The 27,406-nt window shown below is 44.7% G+C and overlaps 1 protein-coding gene and 1 long non-coding RNA gene across 3 annotated transcripts; one reads left to right on the forward strand and one right to left on the reverse strand.

Moving 5' to 3' along the window:
• Positions 1–3,550: 3,550 nt before the first annotated feature.
• Positions 3,551–12,276, reverse strand: LOC135981248 (uncharacterized). 2 transcript variants are annotated; one of them, XR_010598189.1, is made up of 4 exons: positions 12,137–12,276; positions 11,071–11,247; positions 10,888–10,920; positions 3,551–7,427 (listed from the first exon to the last, which is right to left on the reverse strand). It is a non-coding gene; the product is annotated as an uncharacterized LOC135981248 (long non-coding RNA). The 2 variants fall into 2 exon arrangements; XR_010598188.1 differs by lacking the exon at positions 10,888–10,920.
• IBA57 (iron-sulfur cluster assembly factor IBA57) lies at positions 12,216–25,585 on the forward strand. The gene is made up of 3 exons (XM_005286297.5): positions 12,216–12,550; positions 15,962–16,308; positions 20,152–25,585. Exons 1-3 carry the CDS (start codon positions 12,216–12,218, stop codon positions 20,544–20,546), a joined length of 1,077 nt encoding a protein of 358 aa, XP_005286354.2. The 3' UTR covers positions 20,547–25,585.
• The last annotated feature ends 1,821 nt before the right edge of the window (positions 25,586–27,406 follow it).

The following is a 27,406-nucleotide window of genomic DNA, read 5'->3' on the forward strand; positions in this document are numbered from 1 at the left end:
CGCAAAGTGTGTGGTATATTTATATGGCGAGGATAATTTTGAAGATGTTGGTGAGGAGAGATGGCAAAGACTTTTAAATCTAATTTGGTCTCCGCTTCAACCATATATTTGCATGGATATAGATATATAAGAACACATACTGGTTGGGGGGAGGGACAGCTCAGTGGTTTGAGCATTAGCTTGCTAAACCCAGAGTTGTGAGTTCAATCCTTGAGGGGGCCACTTAGGGATCTAGAGCAAAATCAGTACTTGGTCCTGCTAGTGAAGGCAGGGGGGCTGGACTCAATGACCTTTCAAGGTCCCTTCCAGTTCTAGGAGACAGGAAATTTAAAAAAAAAAAAAAAAAAAAAACCACCACCACCAATGGTCCATCCAACCCAGTATCCTGTCTTCTGACAGTGGCCAGTTCCAAGTATTTCAAAGGGAATGAACAGAACAGGGCAATTGCGAGTGATCCATCCCCTGTGAACCTCAGATTCTGGCATTTGGAGGTTGCGCCCCTGACTCTCAGCTAATAGCCATTGATGGACCTATCCTCCATAAACTTACCATGTCTAATTCTTTTTTGAACCTAGTTATACTTTTAGCCTTCGCATCATCTCAATGCAATGAGTTTCCACAGGTTGACTGTGTTGTGTGAAGTACTTTTTTTTTTAATCTGCTGCCTGTTAATTTTATCATTTGACTCCTACTTTGTGTGTTAAGTGAAGGGGTAAATAACACTTCCCTATTTACTTTCTCCACACTATTCATGATTTTATAAACTTTTATCATATCCCCCTTCATCATCTCTTTTCTAAACTGAACAATCCAAGTCTTTTAAAGCTCTCCACATACGGCAGCTGTACCATACCCAAGTCATTTTTGTTGCCCTTTTCTGTACCTTTTCCAATATATCTTGAGACGGGGCAACTAGAACTGCATGCACTATTGAAGGTATGGCCTTACTGTGGATTTATACAGAGGCATTATGATATATTTTGTTTTATTATCTAGCCCTTTCCTCCTAATGGTTCCTAACGTTAACTTTTTTGACTGCCCCACTGCACATTGATCAGATGTTTTCAGAGAACTGTTCACGATGACTCCAAGATCACTTTTTGAGTGGTAACAGGTAATTTAGACCCCATCATTTTGTATGCATAGTTGGGATTATTTTTTTCCAATGTGCATTACTTGCAAAGTACTTTTGCCTTACTGTGACCTGCTGGTTATCTGTATTCTGCTCTCTCTCTGTGCTGAGAGGCATTGCCTACTACTCCTTTAGGCATTGAGCTGAAGTAACATGGAAAACTGCCTACATTTTCAAAAGTGACTTGTGATTTTGGGGACCCAACTTGGGACATCTTAAAATTTAAGCCACTGGATCTTCTGTGTAGCCAGAACTACAATTTTTTGCAGGTTATAGAAAAAGAATAGTGGAGTAGATTAAGCCAAATGTTGATTTAGCATAAAGGTGACCAGTAAAGGGGGAGAAAAGCTTAAGTTAACAACTTCCTCCCTTCCTTCACATAAATGTTTCTGCTTACGTTTTATATTAGAAATTCAGATCTTGTCTGTCCAGTTTTTCCTCAGCTGGACAACTAGGAGGAGATAGGACTTCAGAGGTATTGAGTGAGCAGAATCTAGCTACATTACAGGAAAAATTATATTTATTCAGGCTGCTTAAAACTCATGGTTATTTGTGACCCTCTAACTCAAATCCATGGAAAACACTTGGGAGGAATATTGTCTTTGTTAAAGATTTACTACCTTTGCCCTTCCCGTTAAAAGGATGATCACCCACAAACTGTACCCTGGAAACCTCCAATGATTCCTCACAAAACTTTGACCAGTTCTATAGCTGATTGGAAAATTTTGATGAAAAACACGGTGGAAAAATCCACTATTTTCTCCATTTTTTGACCAGCTGTAGTGTTACTTTTCCACTCTTCCAACCCAAACAACAAAATAAGCCCATCCTAGAACCAGAAAAGAATATTTTATGAAGTTCAGAGTGCACAACAGCATTTACTCACTCAATGCTGATTTACAACAGTGATGGGTGGGACAGGAAAACCTAAGAGAGAAAAAGTCCACTGGTCAACTAAGGTCACCAGCAGGGCATCAAGTTACAAGTGATACATTATCAGAACCAACCTTCAGTGGCTGCATAGACCTTGATGCTATCGCTGGCTATAGCCTTTACAAATTAATCCTTTAGTGAGTGTCCTGTATGCCACATTAAGGGTTATAATCCTGCACTGTCTTTTTTGGTGATGCTCCATTGGGATCTTTGTCTCACACCTGGGCCGGGGCAAGTTGCCAGGGGTGAAACAATTCCACTGCATTGCTCTTCACAGAAATGACATCACAGTGGAGGGGAACTAATGAGTAACACTAAATCTCTTCTTCCCAGGATTATGGCAGGCTAAAACTACAATGAAGATATTTGCTCATGACCAGATCTTCTGCTGGGGTAAAGCAGCATTGATCTACTGAAGTCAATGGATCAATGTTGTTTTACACCAAGAATCTGGTCCTTAAATTACTTCCATTTACAAATCTTTTCTAGGTACAAAACTCTCCCCCGCAATGGGAATAGTTCCCATTGCTCCTTCCCTTGGCTATGGTCACTTTAGGAGCTGTTTGCAGCTAATGGCCCACTTGTGTGCTCTTTCAGAAATCATTATTGTAACTTTCTGGGAAGACATGTAGGTGCTTGTTGCATTTTGCCCATGTCATGGTTCAGACGAGGGCTAAAGAGGAAACCACGACTGTTGATAGCAATGCAGCCAAAGTGTCGTGCCTGGGAGAGAGTCAACAGGTGACCTGACTCTGATCCCCAGCACTCCTGCGCTCTAGAGCATTTCTGCCAGCCTGAGCACAGACAGGGAAACGTTCTCATACAAGTGCTATTCCCCGGCTACAGAGCCGATGCTTTTCAGGCTGCTTATGCTCCTGCAGCTTCCCGTCATTCAGCCACAGGACTGTCCTCCAGCTAATTAAGAAGTAGGGAGCTCTGTTAAGGCAGAGTTATCCTTGATTTACACCAGTGTAACTAAGCAGAATTTGCCTAAAACACAGATGGTGGGCCTCTTCCACACTCCTGTAGCCCCCTTCTTCTCCTGTCTAAACTAGCAGCGGCATGTTTGAGGTGGCCGATCCTGAGACGGATTTACTAACAGAACAAACACATCTGGAGACTACCCTACTGTCTGTAGAAAACCTGGAGGGTGGTTTGTCAAGAGCCCAGTACTAAGCTGCCCGTTTAGTAGGACCAAACCTGGAGGCTGGACCCTTGGTGGTTGAAGCTACAGGCGGTTGTACTGGCATTACGAGCCCGGAAGCCATTATAACCCAAATAGAGAACTGGGAAAGGTTGGCTGCCATCAAAGCAATATAAACCCTCGTAGGACTGGCAGCCTGCAGCATTTATAGTATTGGTTTTGGTTTGGAGTTCTAAAAAGTGGAGTATTTCCACCATTTTTTATTTTTTTAATGGTAACTAACTGTTCAAATTCACCCCAATGCGTTTGCCTTGACTTCAGTGAATTACACGAGAGATGGATTTGGCCAATTGTCTTTTATTAAAGAGATGCGTATAAAGTGACATGGCTTAGCCAGTATGATTCCAACAAATGGTACATTTCATTTTCCCCCACACTAAGCACAGTACAAGGACAGTGGTCTTTTAAACAAACAACACTGTTAACTTGGTTGACACTGTAGCTACATAGGACAGTCAGGCATTTTTGTCAATCAGACGCGTGTTCTGTACATGTTGTGTTGAACCAGTGAATTCAGAGACAGCAAAAGAGAAAGGATTGGAAATTGTTTCAATGGGTTTGTTTTATACAAGGAAGAAAGCGACCACCCTTTAAGGCTATATAATGCCATGCTTATTGCTTGAAGCATAAAGGATCAGGCCCAAACGCTACACTGATGGCAAAACCTGGCCTAGTGTAGTATATTATCATTAGCTGTTGTACTTACAGAGTCAGGTATTACTTAGCATGAGTAAGGGTGGCAGTATCTGGCCCAAGACACATCAGTGTTCAGCAGCACAGCTCCCTAGCAAAATATGATTCTCTCTGGCCTCAGAACTGGCTGAGATCCTAGAGGGAAAAAAAAAGGTTGATTAAACATTTTTTTAAGTCACCAAGAACTGAAAGTCTGAGGCACGTGCTGCAGGATGAAAAATGAGAGCTGATGGCAAGCACTGACAGGAAACTGCCCCAGCGCTCCTCTGTCATTCCTAGCCAAGAAGGAAGAACGGTCAGAGTGGTAACAGATGACAAGGGTCAGTGCAGCAAGTAGTTTTTGCATTTGAGTAACTCAAATGCCATCAGCTCACTTGGCTGAAAATCCTCGCCCATTGCTTGTCATAATTCCCCCCAATTACCTCTCTAGTGTCCTGGAGAGGTGATGGAAAAGAGCAATGGCTGGGAAAGATCTGTGGGCTTGACTCACCACTGCAACTCCATTAAAATCTACTGGAGCAATGCAGGGTTAAATTAGTGTTTATGTGCATGGACACGAGAGAGGATATTGAAAGGTAGATTCTCAGCTATACTAATTCAACTTCTGGCAAATTCATCCCACTGAAATCTCTGGCGTTACCCCAGCAATAAAGTTTTTTTGGCACCTGTGTCTCAAGGTAGCAGATCAGTTTTTGCTTTAACCGACTCACTTTTAGTGGACAATTTTGCAAGGGAGCGGGTGCTCTTAGCCCCCAGTGATCTCAGTCAGAGTTGAGGGCACTCAGTACCTAACAGGATTGAGCCTTTAGGGCCATATTCTGATCTCAGGTAGACTGGTGTCAAGCCAGAGTAAGCCAGTTGCCTTCAGTGAAGTTACTCTTGATTTACTACGCCATAACTGAGATCAGAATGCGGCTCCCAGTCCTATTGTTTGTAAAGAAGTTATTTTAACAAAATCCTCATTCAATTGGAGCTGTAGTTATTTGTGCTGATATGCTGTGAAAAATATTTAATTGTTGCTGGATAAAAAGAAACAAAACACTACAGTTAGTTTGGATCTTGCAGGTAAATTTAATTTCCCTTTTTGAAAGGTAATGCAGAAACAGCAGAAACATTGCTAATGCTGCTTTCACTGACCGCAATGCAAACATGGGAAAGCCGGGAAAATATGAATCAAAGCCACAAAAACCAGAAAGTCAAATAAAGGCTCAGAAATTAGCCCACTTGATGTTGGACATTTGCTTTCTCTGACTGAATAGAATGTTTCTGTCATTCACTGTTCCCATTAAAAAAGCCTTTTACGTACCATGATTTTTGATACCGCTTGGGTGAAGGTTAGGATCATGCAATAACCCAAAGGTAGACCTTCGCTAACCTTTAGGCTTCATGTAGGTACACAGATATAGGCCCTGCAAAAGGAACTTCCCCCTCCATGCCAATGTTTACATGCAGTGTTGTTCAGCCACTAGATGTCTCTGTGTAATCCTGTATCATGTTCCAGACAGGGTGTGGTGTTTGCTAAACAAGGACAATGCTGGAACTCAAGCTATGGGAAGGCTGTTTGTCTATAGCAGGGGTAGGCAACTTATGGCACGGGAGCGGATTTTCAGTGGCACTCACACTGCCCGGGTCCTGGCCACCGGTCCGGGGGGCTTAGGGTTACCATATTTCTACAAGCAAAAAAGAGGACACGGGGGGGGAGGAGCCCTGCTCTAGCCCCGCCCCTGCCCCACCCCCATCCACTCCCTCCTACTTCCCACCCCGATTGCCCCCCTCAGAACCCCCAACCCCCCGCTCCTTGTCCCCTGACTGACCCCTCCTGGGACCCCTGCCACTAACTGCCCCCTAGGACCCCACCACTTATCTAAGCCCCGCTGCTTCTTGTCCCCTGACTGCCCCCTCCTGAGAATGCCCTACGACCCTACCTGTCCCCTGACTGCCCCGACCCTTATCCACACTCCCACCCCATATTCACACCCCTGCCCCCAGACAGACCCCCGGGGACTCCCATGCCCTATCCAACTGCTCCCTGCCCCCGACAGGACCCCCAGAACTTCTGACCCATCCAACCCCCTCTGCTACCTGCCTGCCTCGACCCTTCTCCACACCCCTGCCCCCTGACAGCCCCCCCAGAACCCCAGACCCATCTAACCCCCCCCGCTCCCTGTCCCTGACTGTCCCAACCCCTCTCCACACCCTTGCCCCCCTGACAGCCCCCCCCCCAAACTCCCGACCCATCCAACCCCCCCTCCCTGTCCCCTGACCAGGGCCAGCTTTAAAGAGCCCAGGAATTTGGCTGCGCTCCGGCCGGCGCTGCTGGGGCCCGAGCCGGGCCGGGGGTGCTGGGGCCAGAGGTGCTGGGGTCCAAGCCGGGCCGGGTCCAGGCAGGGGCCCAAGCCGGGCCCCGAACCGGGCTGGGTCCGGGCTGGGAGTGTTGGGGCCCGAGCTGGGCCGGAGCCGCTGGGGCAGCTGGGTGCCGCTCGGCCAGGGCCGCGCCTCCCCAGAGCTCTCCTCCTTGCGCCCCCTCACCCCCCGCCCCAGCTTACCTGCTGCTGCCTCCCGTTTGCCCCTGCTTCTTTTCAGACTTCCCGCGAAGCTCTGATTGGCGGGAAGCAGGGGAGGGGGAGAAGCAGGGGGCGGAGCGTTCGGGGAAGGGGAGGAGGGGGAAGACAGCTGCGGGGCCCAACAGCATGGTAAGGCTGCAGGGGATGGGGGGAGCCGGGAAGGGGCTTTGGCTGCCCAGCGGCGCTTGGCCTCTGCTTTTCTATCTATAAATAGCCGACCGGGGGGAAATCCCGGACATTTTTAGATTTTTAAAAATCCCCCCCGGACGGCTATTTATAGACCGAAAAGCCGGACATGTCCGGGGAAATCCAGACATATGGTAGCCCTAGGGGGGCTCTGCATTTTAATTTAATTTTAAATGAAACTTCTTAAACATTTTTAAAAAAATGTTATCTACTTTGCATACAACAATAGTTTTGTTATATATTATAGACTTATAGAAAGAGACCTAAAAACGTTAAAATGTAGTAGTGGCACGGGAAACCTTAAATTAGAGTGAATAAATGAAGACTCAGCACACCACTTCTGAAAGGTTGCTGACCCCTGGTCTATAGTTAGCACTGTGTTCTTTATTAAACCCCTTGCATTTAAGACTGATTGTGATTCCAAATATATGCCATTCCCCCTTTGCACTGGCTTCTGGAGAGTCAGGTGTCACTGCAGTTCCTCAGGATTTGCTCCTGCCATTCTCTAGAACAGTGATAGGTGGAGGGAGTCAGCACCCTGCAGGATTAGGCCCTGTTTGATGGTTTTGAGGGCTGTGGAGCAATGGAGGAGATGAAGCACCTTGTGGGCAGCAGCGAAGAAGTCATCATCACTATAGAACTCCAACTGTAGGAAGAAGGGGGTACCTCCCCATCCTACGGCCTGCTGAAATCTTTAGAAACCACTCTTCCAGCTCTGTGCAAGGTAGGGAAAAAAGATCTAGCTTCAGCCTTCAAAAGACAGGCAGCTCATAACACATTTCACTACACACCAAGGGGAAGAAAGGGGGAGGGTACATGCAAGATCATATTGAACCATCTATTCTCAATTGCCAACATTTATAACACTTTGTTCATAGTTAGCACCTTCCATTCATGGAGCCCGAAGCACTTTGGCTCAGCTCCTCAACTGGAAGTTAGGAGCCTAAATAACTTTGAGGATCTGGACCTTTGCCCTCAGTTAAGACTCAAAATGCCCCCAGTGAACATCATTTTACAAGTGGAGAAACTGAGGCAAGGAGTCTCATTAAAAAAAAAAACCTTATGCATGTCCAGCTCACCCAGCAATCACATCATCCTGCCTCTCTGCCTTTCCTTGCCAGTGTTCACCCTCATTACCAATGCTAGCATTTCCACATTGGCTAGAACCTTGCTAACTCATATTAATAACCCAGCAGAATGGGTCTGTTGGAGTGTCCAAGGTCACCTAAAAATCACATCCGCAGGTTGTTTCTTTTTTCTTCTCAACATTGGTTTTTTCTGTTTATGCAGCTGCCTAACAAGTGTCTGCTTTCATCTGGGAACACCCCGTGCACTAAGGAGAATTAAAAGCCAGATAACGCTGCATTGAAAGGGAGGAAAAAAGCTATGCTCTTCAAAAGTGGGCAACGGAAGGAATCTGGCTGCAGCTCAAGGCCAGTCATTTAAAAAGGGAGTCAAACCCATCGTAGCTACAAATCTGTTGCAACGGGACAAGGCTGCGTGCCAGAGAAAGCTGTGGCCTGTGGTAATGGTCGAGATGTTGCTCTGTTAATGCTAAAAGAACAGGAGTACTTGTGGCACCTTAGAGACTAACAACTGTATTGCTAATGCTGGCACACAATGGCAGCTACTGTAGAGGGAAATTCACCCCTGTTGCAGAGGGCCAATACAAGGGCTATGCACCATTTAAGTTCAAGGTCTGCTCCCTGTCAAGCAGTGGAGAGGAGAGGCACTTAGCACCTGCAGGATCAGCCCCTTTTATGGCTTTAAGAACAGGAGTACTTGTGGCACCTTAGAGACTAACAAATTTATTAGAGCATAAGCTTTTGTGGGCTACAGCCCACTTCTTCAGTGGAACAGTAGCATTGTGAAGCTGCAGCCATGGTATGCCTCCTATCACCATGGTCCCCACATTTTTCAGCATTGCACTCCCGCCCTGCGGGGGCAGGCCCAGCCCCCCTGGAACATTCCTCCATTCCCCCTTGGGGGGGGGTACACCCCACAGTTTGTGGACTTCTGTCCTAGCAGCTCCACAAGATCCCAGGTGACAATGTGAGCGAAGGCTGTTGTGGTGTAACTGTAAAAGCTGATTTTGCATTCGCCCTGGGACCCAGATAGTTTGTAAATTAACTCAGCCAACATCACACTCAAGAGGTTGATTGAAACAGAGGAAAGCTGGGAAATTCAGGATGAAGCTGACACTTAGGCTATGTCTACACTTGCAGAGTTTTTGCGCCGTCAGTTTCAACAGGTGATAGTGAATCGGTGAAAGAAAAGCGCTGGTTTGTGTACTCGCTTCCACAGGCATCAGAGAGTGTTTAATCTGCAGCACTTCCATCGCTGATGAGAGCAGTGCCCTGAGGGCAGCTTTCCCACAGTGCAGCTCTCTCCATTTTGCCAATGGGCCTTGTGGGAAGGGGGTGGAGGGTGATCGAGGGGCAGCCTACATTCCTGCACAGCCGCCTCTCCCCAAACACTGATCAGCTCCAGTAGCTCCGCATTGCTCCAAGCAGGGGATTGTCTGCTCCATGGAGCAGGTATTGTCACCTGGCCAGATGATAAGTGAGCACTTGCCAAGAAAACAGGAAGGGGAGTTTCAAAGTTCCTGGGGCTTTACAGAGGGACAGGTGGATGTCTGTTTACCTGACGTCAGAGCAGCAGAGCTGCTGGCCAGAGTGGTCGCCTAGGCACTGTGGGATATCCTGCGGGGGCTAAAGCTCTGTAAACAGGAAGGATGTGTCTTCACTTGCACAGCACCGCAAAAGCATCACCGGTAAGATCTGTACAGCTCTCGTGGAGGTGGTTTTCTTTTTGCGGTGAGCTTCACCGCAAAAAAAGTCATTGGCAAGCGTAGACGCTCCCACGGCTTTTGTTCAAAAAAGGGACTTTTTCTGCTTTAAATGGCAAGCGTAGACATGCCCTTAGTTCTTGTTCATATTGTTGTGCCTTGCTGCTGACACCAAACATGGTATAAAACATCCCCTACAGTCCTGAGATCCTTGTAGAGGACAGAAAAGCTCTGAGGCAGCATGGATAGGCACTGGACTGGGAGTCAGGAAACCTAGGCTCTATCACTATTCTGCTGTATGACCTTGGGTAAGTTACTTTCCCCTCCCTCTGCCATTCCCCCCTTGCACCCAGTGTCTGTCTTGTCTATTTAAACTGTAAGGTCAAGGTCAGAGACTCTCTCTTAACTATGTGTATATTTAGCACAATGGGGCTCCAATTTCAGCTGGGGCTGTAGACACTACTGTAATATAAATAAGTAGTTCAGGGCTGAGTGGCAGCCTATACTCAATTGCTTCTGTCGGTTCTAATTAATTCCCCCCCCCCCCCAGTTTTGAAATGTCTTCCTCTCATTATACAGCTGAGATCCCAAGGGATAAGTTTTGCTGCAAAACTTCAGTCGGATAACTTTTGCTGTCTTGAGTTAAACAGACATGTTCCGAGCCTTGGTACGCAGAACAGAGAATAAGCTTCTGGGGCAGGGGGAGGAGGAACAGAGCACAAGCTTTTAGAGATGACTTGATAACATATTTTAAATCTGGGAGATGATTCCACTGTAATAAATTGGAGTTTAAAGCAAGGCTATCATAGTTCTTAGCATATATTTCCCCTGGAGTTAGTCTAGTATTAATGAGCCAGGGAATGGTGATTTTTAGCTCTCACCTTCACATTCACAAATCATTTTGACAAGACGCTTCCATCAGGGCTTTTTTTATTTCAGAGCAAAGTAACATAACTCAAATTCCAATCTTATTAAACATTCTGTACATTACCATCAAATACCACAGTGTGTTAGCAAAGAAGCTTTTGATAATGTTCCTCCTCAGTTTTCATTTAAGCCTGGGGGAGTAGCAAACAGCTTAGAGTGCAGCAGAAAGCTTGGGAAATGCTGGAGAACTAGCATTAAGAGTCAGGCATCCAGGAAGGCAACTGGCAGAGCAGGAAAAAGCAGAAAGTCAGGAAGCAGAATCAAAAAGAGAATTAAACAAGGCTCAGGGAGCATGTAAGGAAGAGGAGTTTAAAAGAATAGTGAGGAGAGGCCCCAGCAGAAGGGAAGCAGCAGCAGAGACCTAGGGAGCAGTAAAAAACAGTTGGAAAAGCTTAACTGTTTGAATGGGGGCATTTTCCAGTGTACCAGCCACTGAGTACACAGGAAGATTTGTACGTACCTGCTCCAGTGATTAAAGGAACAGCAGAGAAGTCTGGAAAAGATTAAGCAACACATTGAAGAAAGAGAGGGACAATGGAAATGGACAAGCAGGGAGAGGCCCCGACCCCCCAGGAATCATAGCACAAATATTAAATTGATTTTACTTGAGGCACTTCCCTTTGCTTCTTTAGAGAAAACGTACCTCAGTTCCATACGTGCACTATGACATATAAATAGGACCCGATCTTCAATTCCTTGGTGGCTGGAGGATAATGTAGATCTTATGTGATCCCACCAATCATATATCCTCTCTCTAGAGTTAACAGCAATGCAGTGTTTGAGTTCCTTAGCAGATATGTAGAAACATGTTGAAGAACAACTGCCAAAAAAAAAAAAAAAAAAAAAAAAAAAATTCCCTAGGTCCAAAACACATCCTCCTTTTCCAAGCCGTACCACATGGCTGATCAATTCCCAGAGAGCAGGAGAAAGATGGCACAAACAGATGACCCCAGCTGTTTTAGTTAGGAGATGGCGCTACATAGTGTATCTAGGTCAGAACTGCACCTACTGAGGACAAGCGTTGCAATTGAATCCTGACGACTTCAAAACCAAACATATTCATAGAAAGCAAAGCAGATGCTTTGTTCAGGTTACGTATGGGCCAGGTGCCAAGTTTAACAACAACGATGGGTCCTAGCGGCCTAGTAGTTTGAGCATTAAACTGGGACGTGGGAGACCTGGGTTCTAAACCCAGTTCTGTCACTAGTCTGCTGGGTGACCATGGGCAACTAGTGCCTCAGTTTCCCCACCTCTAAAATGGCACGACTGGCCTCCTTTGTAAAGCGCTTTGAGGGCTATGGCTGGAAAGCCTCGCCAGCTGTTGGGAAGGGGCCGTCTCCCTCACCCTGGCTCATGCGATGGATGTTTGTCAGCCTCTCCCGGTGCCACCGGCCACTCTCTGGGAGGTGCCCGAGCAGCACCCGGTACATAGGCAGGGTGCTGCTGCTGCACCAGGCGGGGGTCAGTGTCAGGGCAACAGGGAGCCACCAAGGCCCGATACTGACTGGGGGGGGGTGAACCCCCCAGTTGCCAGTGGGGGCCCAGAGGGCAAGGGCTGCCTGAGGCTGTCCCTCGCTGGCAGAGGCCCCGCCCTCTGGCCCCATGGCTCCACCCCGCAGGGCTGTGGAGGGGCACTGGGCGTGGCTACCTCCGGAGGGAGGAGTGGTTTGTTACCACCCGCGCTCCGCCTCGCCCCCAACCTGACTCACGCAAGATGGCGGCTGCGACTCCTACAGAGGTTGCTCCCGTCGGTCCGCCCTGACGGGCCTCCGTCTCCCTCGCGTCGCCATGTTGGTGAGGGCGGGCGCGGCGCTGCTCGGTCTACCCCGCCGCCCCCCCCTCTGGATAGGTGGGGGCGGAGGGATGAGGCGGCTGAGCGGGGGCGCCCCTCCCCCACCCGCGGCTGTTCGGTGCTTCCCGCTCAGCCGCGCGCTCCTGCGCGTGCAGGGACCCGAGGCGGACACGTTCTTGCAGGGCCTGCTCACTAATGACGTGGCGCGACTGATGTGGGGCGGGGCGGACCGTCCCCCGGAGGGCGGGGTTCCCTCGCCCCCTCCACGCGCTCAGTACACGCATGCGCTCAACGTGCAGGGCCGGTGCCTCTATGATCTCCTCCTCTACAGGTGAGACCAATGCACGCGGGGGAGGGAAGACTTGGGAGAGACCATTGCTAGAGTCAGTACCACTATGTTGCTAATAGGGGAGCAGATGAGTTTGCCAGCTGTGAAGTCAGATATGGATGTGGTGGACCTAATTGTATCACTTGGCCAGATTTGGTGCGTGCAAAGTTAATTTAAGAGCTGATTGAGCAAAACACTTAAGCCCTGGAAATGGGTGTAATTTAAATTAAGCGTGTGTTTAAGTATCTTGCTCATTTGGGGCCTTCTTAAATTATTTGGTGTGAATTTTTTAAAAAGGTCTCTTAAGTCATAAGCCCATTGCAAATGAAAGCAACCTTACAGTAGTAAACTTGCTGGCCTATGCCATGGAGGGAGAGATGCCTTTGTTTCACGTTTACAATGGTGGTTTATTATGAATAACTGTTGGGGAAATATCCTGTTGAAAAATGCTGGTGTTCTTTTAATGTCAACTAGGCATAGCTAATGTTACAGGGCCTGATCTTGCCTTTGTCCATGGTCAACTTTGTGCATTAGTGATGCTGTAATCCAGGGGTAGGCAACCTATGGCCCGCGTGCCGAAGGCGGCACACAAGCTGATTTTCAGTGGCACTCATGCTGCCTGGGTCCTGGCCACCGGTCCGGGCGGCTCTGCATTTTAATTTAATTTTAAATGAAGCTTCTTAAATATTTTAAAAACCTTATTTACTTTACATACAATAGTTTAGTTATATATTATAGACTTATAGAAAGAGACCTTCTAAAAACGTATAAATGTATTACTGGCACGCGAAACCTTAAATTAGAGTGAATAAATGAAGCCTCGGCACACCACTTCTGAAAGGTTGCCGACACCTGCTGTAATCAATGAGACCACTTACAGTGTGCAAAGTCAAGCGCATGTGTAAGTCTTTGCAGGATCAGGGCCATATCAGTCCTACAATATGCATTAGTTTAGCTTTTCTTGTTCATAAAAAAAGGTGGATGAAAGATCTCATCTTTCCCCATTTAAATTAATATGTATCGTTTTGTTCTCCCTTCACTTCTGTTCTTCAGAGGTAATTCCTATCACTACTATTTAAGAATTTTTGTGTATTTCCCATTTCACATACAATAATCCCCCAAGATGTTTCATCCAGTTGATCGTAGTTAAATGTCTTTTTTTAATCTGTAAATAGGGCTGGCACAATGGACTCTTGATTGCTGACTGGAGTCTGTAGGCATTATCACAATGTAAATAAGTAATAATAAGGTGCCCGTTTCTAATGCATCCCTCACTATAGTACTGAAGCACCAAGTCTGAACATGTTCTATGATGATATATGATGAACATATTGGCTTTGATTTTTCCACTGTCTTATGCAGTCATTTACATCTGTGCAAACTTGGTTTAAACTGCTACCAAAGTAGAATGGCAACATTGCACACTCCTTTACATAATTGTAAGCAGTGACAAATGGGGCCCTTGGATATTCTCAGCTCAGTTACTATTACTTAACATTTATATTGTGATGGTGCATAAAAGGCATAGAGCGGTCAGGCCCCATTGTGATAGGCACTGTACAAAAATACACAGTTGCTGCCCATAACAAGTGGATGATGTGAACAAGCAGGCCGGGGTAGGGGAAACAGGATAACTAATATAATAGAATGTGTGCAGTTCTTAGCTATTCAGAAGTAGCGATCACAGGCTTCATCTTCCTAGTTGTTATCAGATTACAGTTTAATCTACGCATAACGTTGAGCAGTTAGTTCAACAGAAAAAAGGCTGTTTAACCCTCTTGTCAACATCATGATGTTCTACCTAGGGAGATGGTGGAGTCTCCTTCCTTGGAGATTTTTAAGGCCCGGCTTGACAAAGCCCTGGCTGGGATGATTTAGTTGGGAATTGGTCCTGCTTTGAGCAGGGGGTTGGACTAGATGACCTCTTGAGGTCCCTTCCAACCCTGATATTCTATGATTCTATGATTATGGAAGACGTAAGTTTTGAGGAGGGACTTCAAGGAGGGCAGTGGTGGATTTAGAGTTAGTGGGGCCCTATGCGCAGCTTCACTTTTGGGGCCACCCCCCCGGGGACCCAGACAAGAAAAGGAATGTTCTCTCTTATCTCCCCGCCCCCCATTTTTCATTCTTTTTTTCTTCATCCTCCTCCTATATTATAAGTAATAGGTAGTAAATGAAAATAAAGTGAGGTACCTTGACTTGGGCAGGGAGTTGCGGTGCAGGAGGAAGTGTGGGGCTCGGGCTCTGGGAGCGAGTTTGGGTGTTGGGTGCGGGCTCTGGGCTGGGGCAGGGGGTTGGGGTGTGGGAGGGATCAGGGGGGCGGCACTTACCTTGGGCAGCGCGGCTGCCAAAGCGACCAGCACACCCCTCTGGCAGCGGCTTCTAGGCGGGGGGGGATCAGGGGATCTCTGCACACCGCTGCCCATAGGCGCCGTCCCCACAGCTTCCATTGGCCGCAGTTCCCAGGCAATGGGAGCTGCGGAGTCGGCGCTCAGGGCTGGATCAATGCGCAGAGACATTCCCCTCCCCCTCCCCCCATCCCCCCCCCCCCCAGGGGCTGCAGGGACATGCCGGCTGCTTCCAGGAGTGGCATGGTATGAAGGGAGGGAGGCAGCATGGGCAGAAGCCACCTTAGCCCTGCTGTGCTGCTGCTGGAACGTCTCTGTGCGCCCCGTAGGGGGAAGGGGGGCAGTGGGTCTCCATGCGCTGCCTGGGGCAGGAGCAGCACGTGGAGCCACCTTTCTTCCCACCAGGGGCAGAAACGTGCCAGCAGCCAGCCGCTTCCGGGAGCGGCGTGAGGCCACTGGCAACGGAATGCAGTCAGCCTGCCTGCCTGAGCCCTGCTGCGCTACCGGCCGGAACTTGGGGGCAGGTTGCTAGATGAGATTTGTCCTGCATTTTGGGAGCCTCCTGTCATTGGGGACCCCGTGCCACTATACTGTTTGTTTCATGGTAAATCCGCTTCTGAAGGAGGGTAAGATGATGGCTTACTGGGACTGGGAGTGTTTTCCCACTTATTGAACGGGGTCAGGCATGGGTAAAAACACATTTGTCAGAGCAGTGGACAATTGGGTGCTCACGACTGGCATCATTGAGCGTGATGGCAGGAGTTGACCTTCCAATAATAGAATAACTTGGATAGGTTTGGTGGGACTTGGTGAATCTAAGTGTAGATTTCCATTCCTTTATAATTTTACAATTTTGTTTGCTTTCTTTGATTTGTTTTGTTTGTTTTAATAGAAAAAAGTATGGTGCAATCATTTCACAGTTGTCCAAAAGGTTGAGTACTGCCCATATCAGCACTAGTAGCACTAGTAAATTCTGCATATCATTGGACTTGGCTCAGGATTAAGATAAAAGACTCTGGTGAAACTACTTCTGTTTCTTTTAACGTTGTATGTGTTACTTTTTCAGGCTTCATGAAAGTCAAGAAGAGGAACCAAATATCCTGCTGGAGTGTGACTATTCAGTGCTGGATTCTGTTCAAAAGCATTTGAAATTGTACAAGATCCGGAGGAAAGTAGACATAACCCCCTGCCTTGATCTCTCGTTATGGGCAGTCATCCCAGAGGAACAGTCTGGAGATGTTTCCAGTACCCTTGAGAAATGTGCAGACAAAACTTTGGTTTTAACTCCTGATCCCAGAGTAGAAGTCATGGGTTGGAGATTAATTACAAACAAAGAGGAAAATCCACTAGAAATTGTCCCTGGAAGTCATATAGGAAATATTAGCGATTATCATAAGCACAGGTACAAACAAGGTAAAGCCGATTTAAGTTTTATACGCAAGTGAATTAGGAAAATGAGGGAGATGTATGTTGCTATGAGAACTCCATACTCAAGATCTAATGCAAGACACTAGAAGAAGTTAAATGCTAAGTATTGGATGTCTGAATGTGTTTGCTGACATGGTAGTAAATACAGCTCTTGTTTAATACTTTTGGACTACATTTGATGTAGTAACTATAACTATATTTTGAATACAGTATCCAGCTGCTGGGTTTTTTAAATACATGTATGGATGTGGGCATGCCTAAAGGATTACTGGTTTCCATATGGTCAGACATTTTTGTGGTTTGAGTCATTTTGATTATTTTTGGAATATTAACTGTGCTTGCTTGTTTGTTTGCCTGTTGCTGTGGGGAAAAAAAAAACGAACATGGCCTGTTTAGTAAAAATGTATGACTGGATTCATAAAGAAATTTACGATCAAAGCGATATGTATTTGCTTTGAGTTGGTAACTAAGATACTGCAGTCTCGTGTGTGGGTTCACCATTGTGCCCATGCAGAGCCCTATTGACTTCCACGGGACTCCAGCCAGGCATCAGATGAAATGAATCACTGGACAGGAAGTTGCATTTAATGTGGGCAAAGGGAGAAAAGTAGTATATATTCTTGGTGCTTCAAGTGGGCTAATTTCTCAAAGCTGAGGAAAATTTCGAGTGAAGTTGATGGGGAGGGCAAATTTAGACAGAAAAATGTGAATGAAGGTTGAGAGTTCTTTAAGAAGAGTTTATTAGATGGCCAAAAAGCCACGATTCCACAATCAAGAAAAAGGACAATTTTGGCTAAAAGCCTATCCTAGTTCAGTGGCAGAGCAAAGACAGTAATTATAAATAAAAAAGCAACATATAACCAAAGGAAAAAGGAGGAATAGATAACTTTTAATTTATATTTATTGTTATGAAGTGCAGATAATAAGGGGAGTTAAAGTCATCAGGGAAGAATCTATGGCTGGCAGGGCTAAGGACAATAAGGAGATTTTACTTAAAATCAAATATATTAGAAACAAAAGAAATCCAAGAAATGGTATAGGCCCATAACTAGGTGGAGATGGTAAATTTATTAATAATGATGCAGAAAAGGCAGAAATGTTCAATAGATATTTTTCTCCTTATTTGGAAAAAAGCAGAATGATGTACTTGCATCATATATGTCTGATGAAGTACTTTCCATTCTATTAGTAACTAAGGAGGATATTAAACATCATCCACTAGATATTAACAGGCCTAGATAACTTGAACTAAAGGGTCCTAAAACAGTTGGATGAGGAGCTCTCTGCCCACTGATGTTAATTTTTAATTAATCTTCGAATGCCAGAGAAATTTCAGAAGACTGGGAGAGTGCTGATGTTGTGCCAGTATTCAAAAAAGCAACAGAGGGTCCTGTGGCACCTTTGAGACTAACAGAAGTATTGGGAGCATAAGCTTTCGTGGGTAAGAACCTCACTTGCATCTGACTTGCATCTGAAGAAGTGAGGTTCTTACCTACGAAAGCTTATGCTCCCAATACTTCTGTTAGTCTCAAAGGTGCCACAGGACCCTCTGTTGCTTTTTACAGATTCAGACTAACACGGCTACCCCTCTGATATTCAAAAAAGGCAAGCAAGATGATCTGAGTAACTATAGGCTGGTTAGCCTGACAAATCCTAGGGAAATGAATGGAGAATCTGAAATGGGATTCAATTGATAAAGAATGAAAGGATAGGAATATAATTAATGCCAGTCAATGTGGTTTTATGAAAAATGGTCTCGTCAAACAAACCTGATTTCATTCTTTGATGAGATTACAAGTGTGGTTGATTTTTGTAAGGTAATTGACTTAGTAATGCATGATATTCTGATTTAGAAAAGTGAGCAGTATACAATGTCAACAAAGCAATAATTAAATGGCTTAAGACCTGGCAAACGAACAGATTTCAAAGTATTTGTCACTGGGAAATCATCACTAAATGGGTTCAGTCCTAGTGGGATTCGTACTAGGTCCAATGTTATTCAACACTTTATCAGTGATCTGAAGTAAATATAAAATCGCTGTGGCCGACACAAGGATTGACAAAGATATATAATAATGAGGACAGGGCAGTCATACTGACTGGATTTGGAGCACTTGGTAAGCTTGGCACATTCAAACAAAATGCATTTTAAAACAGCCAAATGCAAACTCAGACATCGAGAAACAGGGAATGTAGGCCATACTTCCAAAATGGGGGACTGTATCTTGGAAAGCAGTGACTCTAGGGGTTATAGTACACAAGCAAGTAAAATATGAGCTCCCAGTGTGACACTAGCAAAAGGGCTAATGTGATCCTTGGGTATAAGGGAGAATAGTGAGTGAGTAGGAGTGGGGAGGTGATTTTGCCTCTGTATCTGGCATTGGTGAGACCAACGTGGGAATACTGTTGTCCACATATTTAAAAAGATTTTGAAAAACTAGGGAGGCGGTGTAAAAGAGCTACAAACATAATTTGAGAGCTGGAGAAAAATGTCTTCTAGCAAAAGACCCTAGAGCTCAATCTGTTTAGTTTATCGAAAAGACGATGGAGAGGTGACAGGATTATCTTCATGGGGAGGAAATGCTAGGTACGTACTAATGGGCTCTGTAATCTAGTGGAGAAAGGCATAATATGAACTAATGGCTGGAAGCTGAAGCCAGACAAATTCAAATTGAAGATAAGGCACAAACTTAATAGTGAGGAAGGGTGGTTAACCACTGGAACAAACTACCAAGGAAAGTGCTGGATTCTCCATCTCTTGCTGTCTTCATATCAAGACTGGATGCCTCTCTGGAAGATGCACATTAGCCAAACATAAGTTATTGGGAGCAATACAGGGGTAACTGTGTGAAATTTAATAGCCTGTGATATACAGGAGGTCAGACTAGATGATCTATTTCCCTTCTTTTGGCCTTAAACTTTGTAGGGTCTGCCCTTCCAGATCAGATTGCAGGACAGGATCAGAGCCTATCTTAGTTAAACCACAGTTCTAGGTTTAAAAAATAAAGAAGGGGACTTGCGGCCTAATTTTCATAGATACTGAGCACCTGAAACTCCCACTGAAAATCAGTCTACTATTGGGTAATAACAGGAAATACTTCAGTTAAGCTATATTTTTACCTTAAGTATTTAATATATTAGAGTCAGAGCTCCTATAGTACAATGAGTCTATGGTCATAATGAAGATAGGTGCATAGTTTTTAATGGATCCACGCCGAGTATTTCCTTCAATAATCCTTCATCAGAAGTTATTTCTATTATCAAAAAGAATAAAATATTAACGTTTCCATAAAGCTGTTATTAACTAATTGGATGTTTTTTATTTCTCTGTATGCCCTGACTTTTAAGATAAAAAATATAATTGGGCTGATTGCTGAAGCGGTATTTTCATTTGACCATCCTATGTTTATTTCATAGCTTATGACCAAAAATAGCTCTTCATTGACCTTAAAGTCTACTTATGTGATTAAGGTGAGCAGGATATGGCCCTTTGAATTAAATGTATATGGGTTCATTTGGGTCCAGTCCTGCCTGGTTTTGACTGCCCTCCATTTCAGTCGTGTGCTCGTGAATGCTCAAAATGTCAGATCAGGCTCTAATACAGCTTTTCGGTTCATCTTTTAAATCAGCCTTTGCTAGCTCTGCTCAGTTATGACTAGTGATTTCAACGTAGGTCTCCAACCAACATATTGAAAAACCAATAACTTCAAACTATTTCTACTCTTTTTTTTTTTAATTACAGTTTTCTGAGAACAAGATAGATGCTAAAAGTGCTATACATTGTGAGAGCCGGACAAAACTTACCAGTTACTTCTATTTTCCCCCCAGGAATAGCTGAAGGCGTAAAAGACATCCCCCCAGGAGTAGCCTTACCACTGGAATCCAACCTGGCCTACATGAATGGAATCAGCTTTACCAAAGGCTGTTATATTGGACAGGAGTTAACAGCTAGGACCCACCACACGGGTGTCATCCGCAAACGCCTGTTGCCAGTGCAGCTTTCAGCTCCTTTGCTATTGGGAAGCATCCCCGAGGGGGCTGCGATCTTAACTGAATCGGGAAAGTCAGCTGGCAAGTACCGGGCTGGTGGAGATGAACTTGGCATAGCTTTGCTGCGATTAGCCAACATAAATGAGCCACTTCATATCAATTTACCAGGCGACACTAGTGTGAACCTTACTGCATCTATACCTAACTGGTGGCCAAAAACTACCGACAAATAAATGAGGGATCCTCTGCAGCACATCTGCCTTACTTAATAAACTTTGTCTGATAAGCTGGGAAATTCATTCACTCTCATACTCCCTTCCATCATATTTTCCTTTTGTCTTTATTTTTATCTTTTATTTGCAGTACTTGAGCAGGGTGTATTACAGAAGGGAGCTGCGCCAAAAGGCAGAAGGAACCTGATGCATCAGCGAGTCACTGACAAAACAAGGGCTAAAGTGGAGAAACGCATAGGAGAGCAGAGAAATATTCAGCAAAGTCTGTAAAGTTCACCTTGTGGAGTTCCTGCCGCTTGCTTCCCCTTAAGGGAGAGGTGTATGGGGAGGGAGATTAAGGAGACTTGGGCTGTGCTGGGCAACTAGGCTCCATCCCTGAAGATCCTTGACCCAGCCACAGCACTCTTGTGGCCCACGCTCTCCCTCTGTGCCCTGTACCGTACTTCCCTCACTCAAAGAGAGTGAAGACAAGCCGATTATTGCTGGTTGTATCAGTCCCATGGGAATTTGCAAGGTACAGAGATCTCTATACTGACTTCCACTAGCTGGTTAGCTCACCCAAAGCCAAGGTCCCACAGCTATGCAGAGAGGGACTTCCAGGGGCTCTGGGACCATAGAGGAGCCTGTCACAGAGATACTGCTCCCCAGCTGTGTGTCTGGGAGCTTTGCTGAGAGTTTTTGTTTCCTCCCACGACATAGTGGATGGTTACATACAGGGGTGGCTCTAGCTTTTTTGCCGCCCCAAGCACGGCAGGCAGGCTGCCTACAGCGGCATGCCTGCGGGAGGTCCGCCAGTCCCACGGATTTGGCGTACCCGCCGCCGAATTGCTGCCGAATCCGCGGACCTCCTGCAGGCAAGCCACTGAAGGCTGCCTGACTGCCGCCCTTGCAGGAACCGGCAGGGTGCCCCCCGCGGCTTGCTGCCCCAGGCACGCGCTTGGAGCGCTGGTGTCTGGAGCCGCCGCTGGTTACATATAGCTTGAAGAGTCTCTTTGGAGCAGAGGGAGGAGGCTTGGCATGGGTGAGGAATATTAAGGAGTCCAGTGGGGCCATTAAGGAATCCAGCCCCTACTCTATGTGAGAGTGCCCTGTGTTTATTTGGGTGGTGCTGGATCTGGGCCCTGCTGAGTCTGCCCTCCATTGGATAGATCAAAACTTATTCTGAATATAGTGCTGCATATATTGAAATGCTGAAACGGGAGGTGGGAATAGGAATTTTATCACAATGTGTGTCAAATGTTTTTATGTCAGGATTATTTCTGTGGTATTGTAAGGCTTTTTAACAGGAGTGTGCTGCCCATTTCTTTCAATAGCATGTGTTTTTGCTACACTCTGGCCAAAATGTTTACTGTGAATGTTCCTTGCATCAGGCTTTCAGCACCGGTCCTAAATTGCTGATTGATGAGAACTTTTTTTTTGTCATTACTGTTAACTCTCTCTAAAGGAAGAGGAATGGATTGTACTGAGTGTTTGAAATAAGAATTTTGCTTTTAATACTTGACCACATGGGTGAGCAATGTATGCAGATGCTGTGACATCAGTATGCACTCTACTGCTGCAAGGTCAGCAGAGGGAACACAATGATCAATGGTATACCCAGAGCTGCCCTGCCATGGCCAGGATACTGGTAATAAAGGCCTGATCTACGCACTGGTTTTGTGCCAGTATAACTCTTTCATGTCGGGGTGTGATATTTTACTGAAATAGGTACGCCGGTACAACCCCTAGTCTGCACACAATTATACTTGTATATAGATGCCTTCCCCATCCTTTACGGGAATAAACTATATTGATATGAACAACTTTATACCAGTATAACTGGTTTAACTTTGTCGGCAAATGTTGAGATTTTGGTTGGCAGAAATCACACATAAGTGTGAGTATATGCTAGAAATGCTACAGTGGTACAACTACAGCTGTGCCACTGTAGTTGTAGGCACTTGCTTCAGCGACAAAAGGGGTTGTTTTATCGCCGTAGTAAATCCACCTCTCTGAGAGGTGGTAGGAAGGTTTGACAGAAGAATTCTTCCGGTGATCTACACTGGGGCCTCGGTTGGCTTAACTATGTTGCCCAGGGCGTAACATTTTTCACAGTCCTGAGTGATGTAATTGAGCTGACCTAACTTGGTAGTGTTGATGAGGCCTGAGTGTAGACATATGCAAAACGGTGCTGCCAAAAGGAAAATTTTGCCAGTAAAACTTTTGAGTGTAGGTCAGGCCTAAGTTTATCCATGCTGACACTTTAAATATACTAGTATGGTTAACAGTTAAAAGAGTACAACTTTATGTGTAGACAAGCCTAAATAAAGGTTCGAAGAACACATAAATAAAATAGTAGGACCATGTGCCTTGTGATTCTTTAAAAAAAAAAAAAATGCCAAAAACCATCAGGAGGCAGCCAAAACTCCAGGCTGTATGACTGTTCCCACATAATCTCTTCAAAGCCAATGAAGGGACATATCCCCTCCCCAAGGTGAAATTTCCACCCCTTCCCTGCCAACATGAATCTCAGCCCCATAGAGGGCTCTCTCTGGGGGATGGGGGACAGTGCCCTAGATATGCAGGAGGGAGTAACAATCCTGCCTTCTATAAGAAAGTGCTGAGTAGAGCCTGTGCAGTGCCCTATGGATCTGAGGCCTGCTTGCCACCCACACTCCTGTTCTTCCCAGCTGTCTAACTCTTTTGCCCTTAACTAGGGCGTTTCGCCAGGCCCTCACTTTCCTCACTGCTTCACTACTGCCCCCATCCTCCAACGGCTTCATGTGGCCCACAAATAAGGCCTTGCTGCTGGCTCTTAGCGGGGGTTTCTCTAACCATCTGACTTCCTGGGTGCTCAAACCTGCACCCAATAATTTGGGGCCCCTTTGGCTACTTTTCCCATCTTTGCACTTCCCCCCCACCCCCGCCGGCCTCCTCTTCCTCACCCCCCTCTAACCCTAAACTAATTTATAGAAGCTGTGTGTGTTTTTTTAAAATCAATCAATCAATGTGAACTCAGAAGCGAGGTGTGTGGAAGAGGAGTGAGGGGGATGAATGAGTAGGGCCCTGATTGGGTCTGGAAGGGGCCCAAGATGATGAACTACCCCAGTTTAATATTTGTTTGAAATAACCGTTGTCCAAAGGGCATTTTGTCGTTGCCTTGCTGTAGCCATTACTGTGAAGTGAAATGTATATGAAGAATGCTCATATTCATTAAAACTCCTCAGGCTTGCTGTAAAAGGAATCTGTGGAATTACTCATTAAAAGTTAGCTTTGTCAATGATTTAATATTGGTGCTTCTGTGTGATTGGCCTGTAGGTTAGGTGGAGTTGGCATAGACAAAGGTCTTTTATTTGTCAGTGATAGTAGTACGTTAGTTTGGCAGATGTGCTTGTCTTCACAGAAGGGGTCTGCCCTTATGCCCACTGTAGTCAATATGGTCTTAGCCCATTCTGGATCAATGTCAAGATGTTAAATTAAGCATCCTCTAACTACCAGAACGTGAAGTTAAAAGATGAACTGGAAGGCTTGTTACCTGTCAAGACGGAGTTCACTTTTTGCCATTTCTCCTGCAATGGATGATATCATTAATACCTTAAAGAGCAAGAAGGTGCACAAGAAGGGTTGTTTTAGGTGGTCAGTAAAGCAGTTCCTTGTGCTTTTTATATAAATCTCCATGTGCCGTTTGGGATCATCATTTTTCTTCATTTAAAAAAAAACCCCACAGTTTTTCTTTAAAGATTACCTGTCACTATTGGACAGGAGCAGGGGGTAGCTGCAATCTTTTGGCCACTGTTGTGCCTCCCTCCTTAATGCCAGTACAACTACCTATGTTTTAACTAGCACTGATCTTGAAGACTTGTCCTAATAACAGTGTACGATCAGTGCCAAGTTTGTCTGACAGTCATCGTTCTGATGCTACAAAACTAAACTGCCTTTGGGATATAAGAAAACTGATAAAGTATCATAGAAATGTAGGACTGCAAGAGACCTCAATAACTCATCTAGTCCAGTCCCTTGCACTGAGACCATCCCTGATAGGTGTTTGTCTAACCTGTTCTTAAAATCCTCCAAGAAATAATATCACACGTGTTAAATATTTAAAAATAAAAGCATCTATTAAGGCACAAGAGGAATTGGAACTATAAAAGATAAAAGGAATCCTTTTTAATTACAGCAATTGTCCCAGTATTCTTCAGTTACATATAGGATTGAAAATCTAATGATCATTGTGAAATAAGTTACCTTTTTGTTGTTGTTGTTTTTCATAAAATGTTTATTGGCAGCTCCCATTTGAAGTGTTCCATCCAAGCTTTTCTAAACTCAACCCAAGTGTTAATCTTGATGAGGGTACTGTAGTGCAGAAGTACTCCAAGTTGCCCAAGGTAACAAAAGTCCAATTTAGCCTGTTACATAAAATTGTTTATAAAGTCAGCAAAAGTTAGACACTGTTTTTTAGGGTTAAATTTTAAAAAAAGTTGATGCAGCTTGAAATGAAAGAACTGGCTACTTTCTTCTTTACCTATTAAAGTGAGAGATCAAACCGACAGTTAATTTCCAAACTTGGTCAAATAAACTTAGTCAAATAATAATCACTCTATTATTTTTGCTGAAATTCTTGTAATGAAATCCATCAATATGACATTTAAGTGATGCTTGGCTACTTACCCCCGAAGGAAAAAAATGAAAAAAGGCCTATTTTCATTTTTTTGGGGCAAGGATATTTTCGTGTGATTGAAGAATTGTTTGGCTATGGTATTGACATAGGAATGAGTCCCTGAAGAGTCTTTTTAGATTATGTAAGTTTCCTCAGTATCAGTCAGTTCTTAGGTTGCTTATAGAGCTTTTTGTTTTGTTTTTAAGCTTGAACTAGAAATTAATCTGTAGTGCTTTAGACTTTCTGGATTCTCTGAATGTGACGAGACAATGTGTAGAAAACGCTTATGCTGGTTTGTCAAGAAAAGCTTTTCCATCTGCCACCAATTGCGCAAGCTCTTCTCAGAATATTTATACTGTACTACTGTACATGCAGCATGAATAAACACTGTCTCTTCTTTTCATGGGAGCTGTATCTATTATTTCAGCTACATACACACATTTCTTAGTATGTGAAAGGCTTTTATATTACCTCTTAATATGTGAAAGGCTTTTATATTACCAAGGGCTGGAGATATAATTATATATATATAATTTTTAATAAACACGGATCACAATTTTCAAATGTGGATGCCTAAAGTTAGACGCCTAAACACATAATATAGGCAACTAACTGAAAATGGCTGGATTGTCAGAGGTGTTAAGCAATGCCCATTGGTATCAAAGGGAGCTGTGTGTGTTCAGCACTTCTGAAAATCAAACCACTTTAGTTAGATGCTTATGCATGCACTTAAGCACTTCCAATTAGGCATCAAAGTTAGGAAAAAATGGCTTTGCTTGTTATGAGGTTGCATTGAAATATACCTTCCAGGTGGTAAATAATAGAGTAAATCTAATTAATCTTAAAATAAGTTACTAGACTGATTCAAATGAAATAGATACATCTATTATTTTATGGAGACATGATATATAATTTAATTAAATTTAACTTGAACTGGTCAAAAAATGGAAAATAACCAGTGGACTTCTTTTTCCTTCCACTGTTTTTCACATGAACTAAAATGTTTGATGTTTTCTCACTAGGTCTTTCAATGACTAATCTCAGCAAAAATTAAGAAAAACAACCACTACAGAGAGAAAAACACATCACTGCAAGCACACTGCCACTAAAACACATTATTAAATGCAGGGCTGATAGGACCACCTATTATTAAAATTGATCAACATTTTCCATTATAAGACTCAGTTTTTTATAACTTTGGCAAACTTTAACTGTCTGGGCTGAAATTTTCCACGCCAGGTTTCTGTGGCCAGTGGTATGGACTACATGTTTTGGGGAAATTTCAGCCAAAACAATTAATCCGTTTCTGAGAATGATGCTAGGGGAAAAATACATTGTTTTGCCTGCTAAAATCTAGCACCTCCATGGGGAAAAAAGATAACAAAGGCTCTACTGGGATAGTGCTTTGGGTCTCCTACAGATTGCCCCCAGGATCCAATTTGGATATGTGATAGAGATCTCTACTATTTTAAAGAAGTAAATGCTACTGGGAATTGAGTGATTATGGGAGACTTTAATTTCCCAGATATAGTTTGGAGGACTAGTGCTACTAATAATGGTCGGGCCCAGATATTCCTCAATGTGATAGTCAACAGAGTTATTCACAAAACAATCACCGAACCAACAAGAGGTGATGCCATTTTAGATTTAATATTGGTAAGTAGCAAGGACCTCATAGAAAAACTGGTCGTAGAAGACAACCTTAGGGTTGGTCTACACTTAGTCCGGACTTCGGACTAAGGTACGCAAATTCAGCTACGTTAATAACGTAGCTGAATTCGAAGTACCTTAGTCCGGACTTACCGCGGTCCAGACGCGGCCGGAAGTCTCCCCCCGTCGACGCCGCGTACTCCTCTCGGCGAGCTGGAGTACCGGCGTCGATTGTGAGCACTTCCGGGATCGATCCGGGATCGATTTATCGCGTCTTATCCAGACGCGATAAATCGATCCCAGAACATCGATGGCGTGCCTCCGGACCAGCCGGTAAGTGTAGACTAGGCCTTAGTTAGAGTGATTATGAGTTAATTCAGTTTAACTTAAATGGAAGGATAAACAAACATAGGTTGGTAACTAGAGTCCTGAATTTCAAAAGGGTAAACTTTTAGAAAATTAAGGAAATTAGTTAGGGAAGTGGAGTGGACTAATGTGGAGGAGGCTTGGAATTGCTTTAAGTCAAAGTTGCAGAAACTTGCAACCCAAGAAAGGAGAAAAAATTGTAGAGAAG

Source organism: Chrysemys picta, chromosome 2 (assembly GCF_011386835.1).
Source record: "Chrysemys picta bellii isolate R12L10 chromosome 2, ASM1138683v2, whole genome shotgun sequence".
In the NCBI taxonomy this organism is placed as follows: Eukaryota; Metazoa; Chordata; order Testudines; family Emydidae; genus Chrysemys; species Chrysemys picta.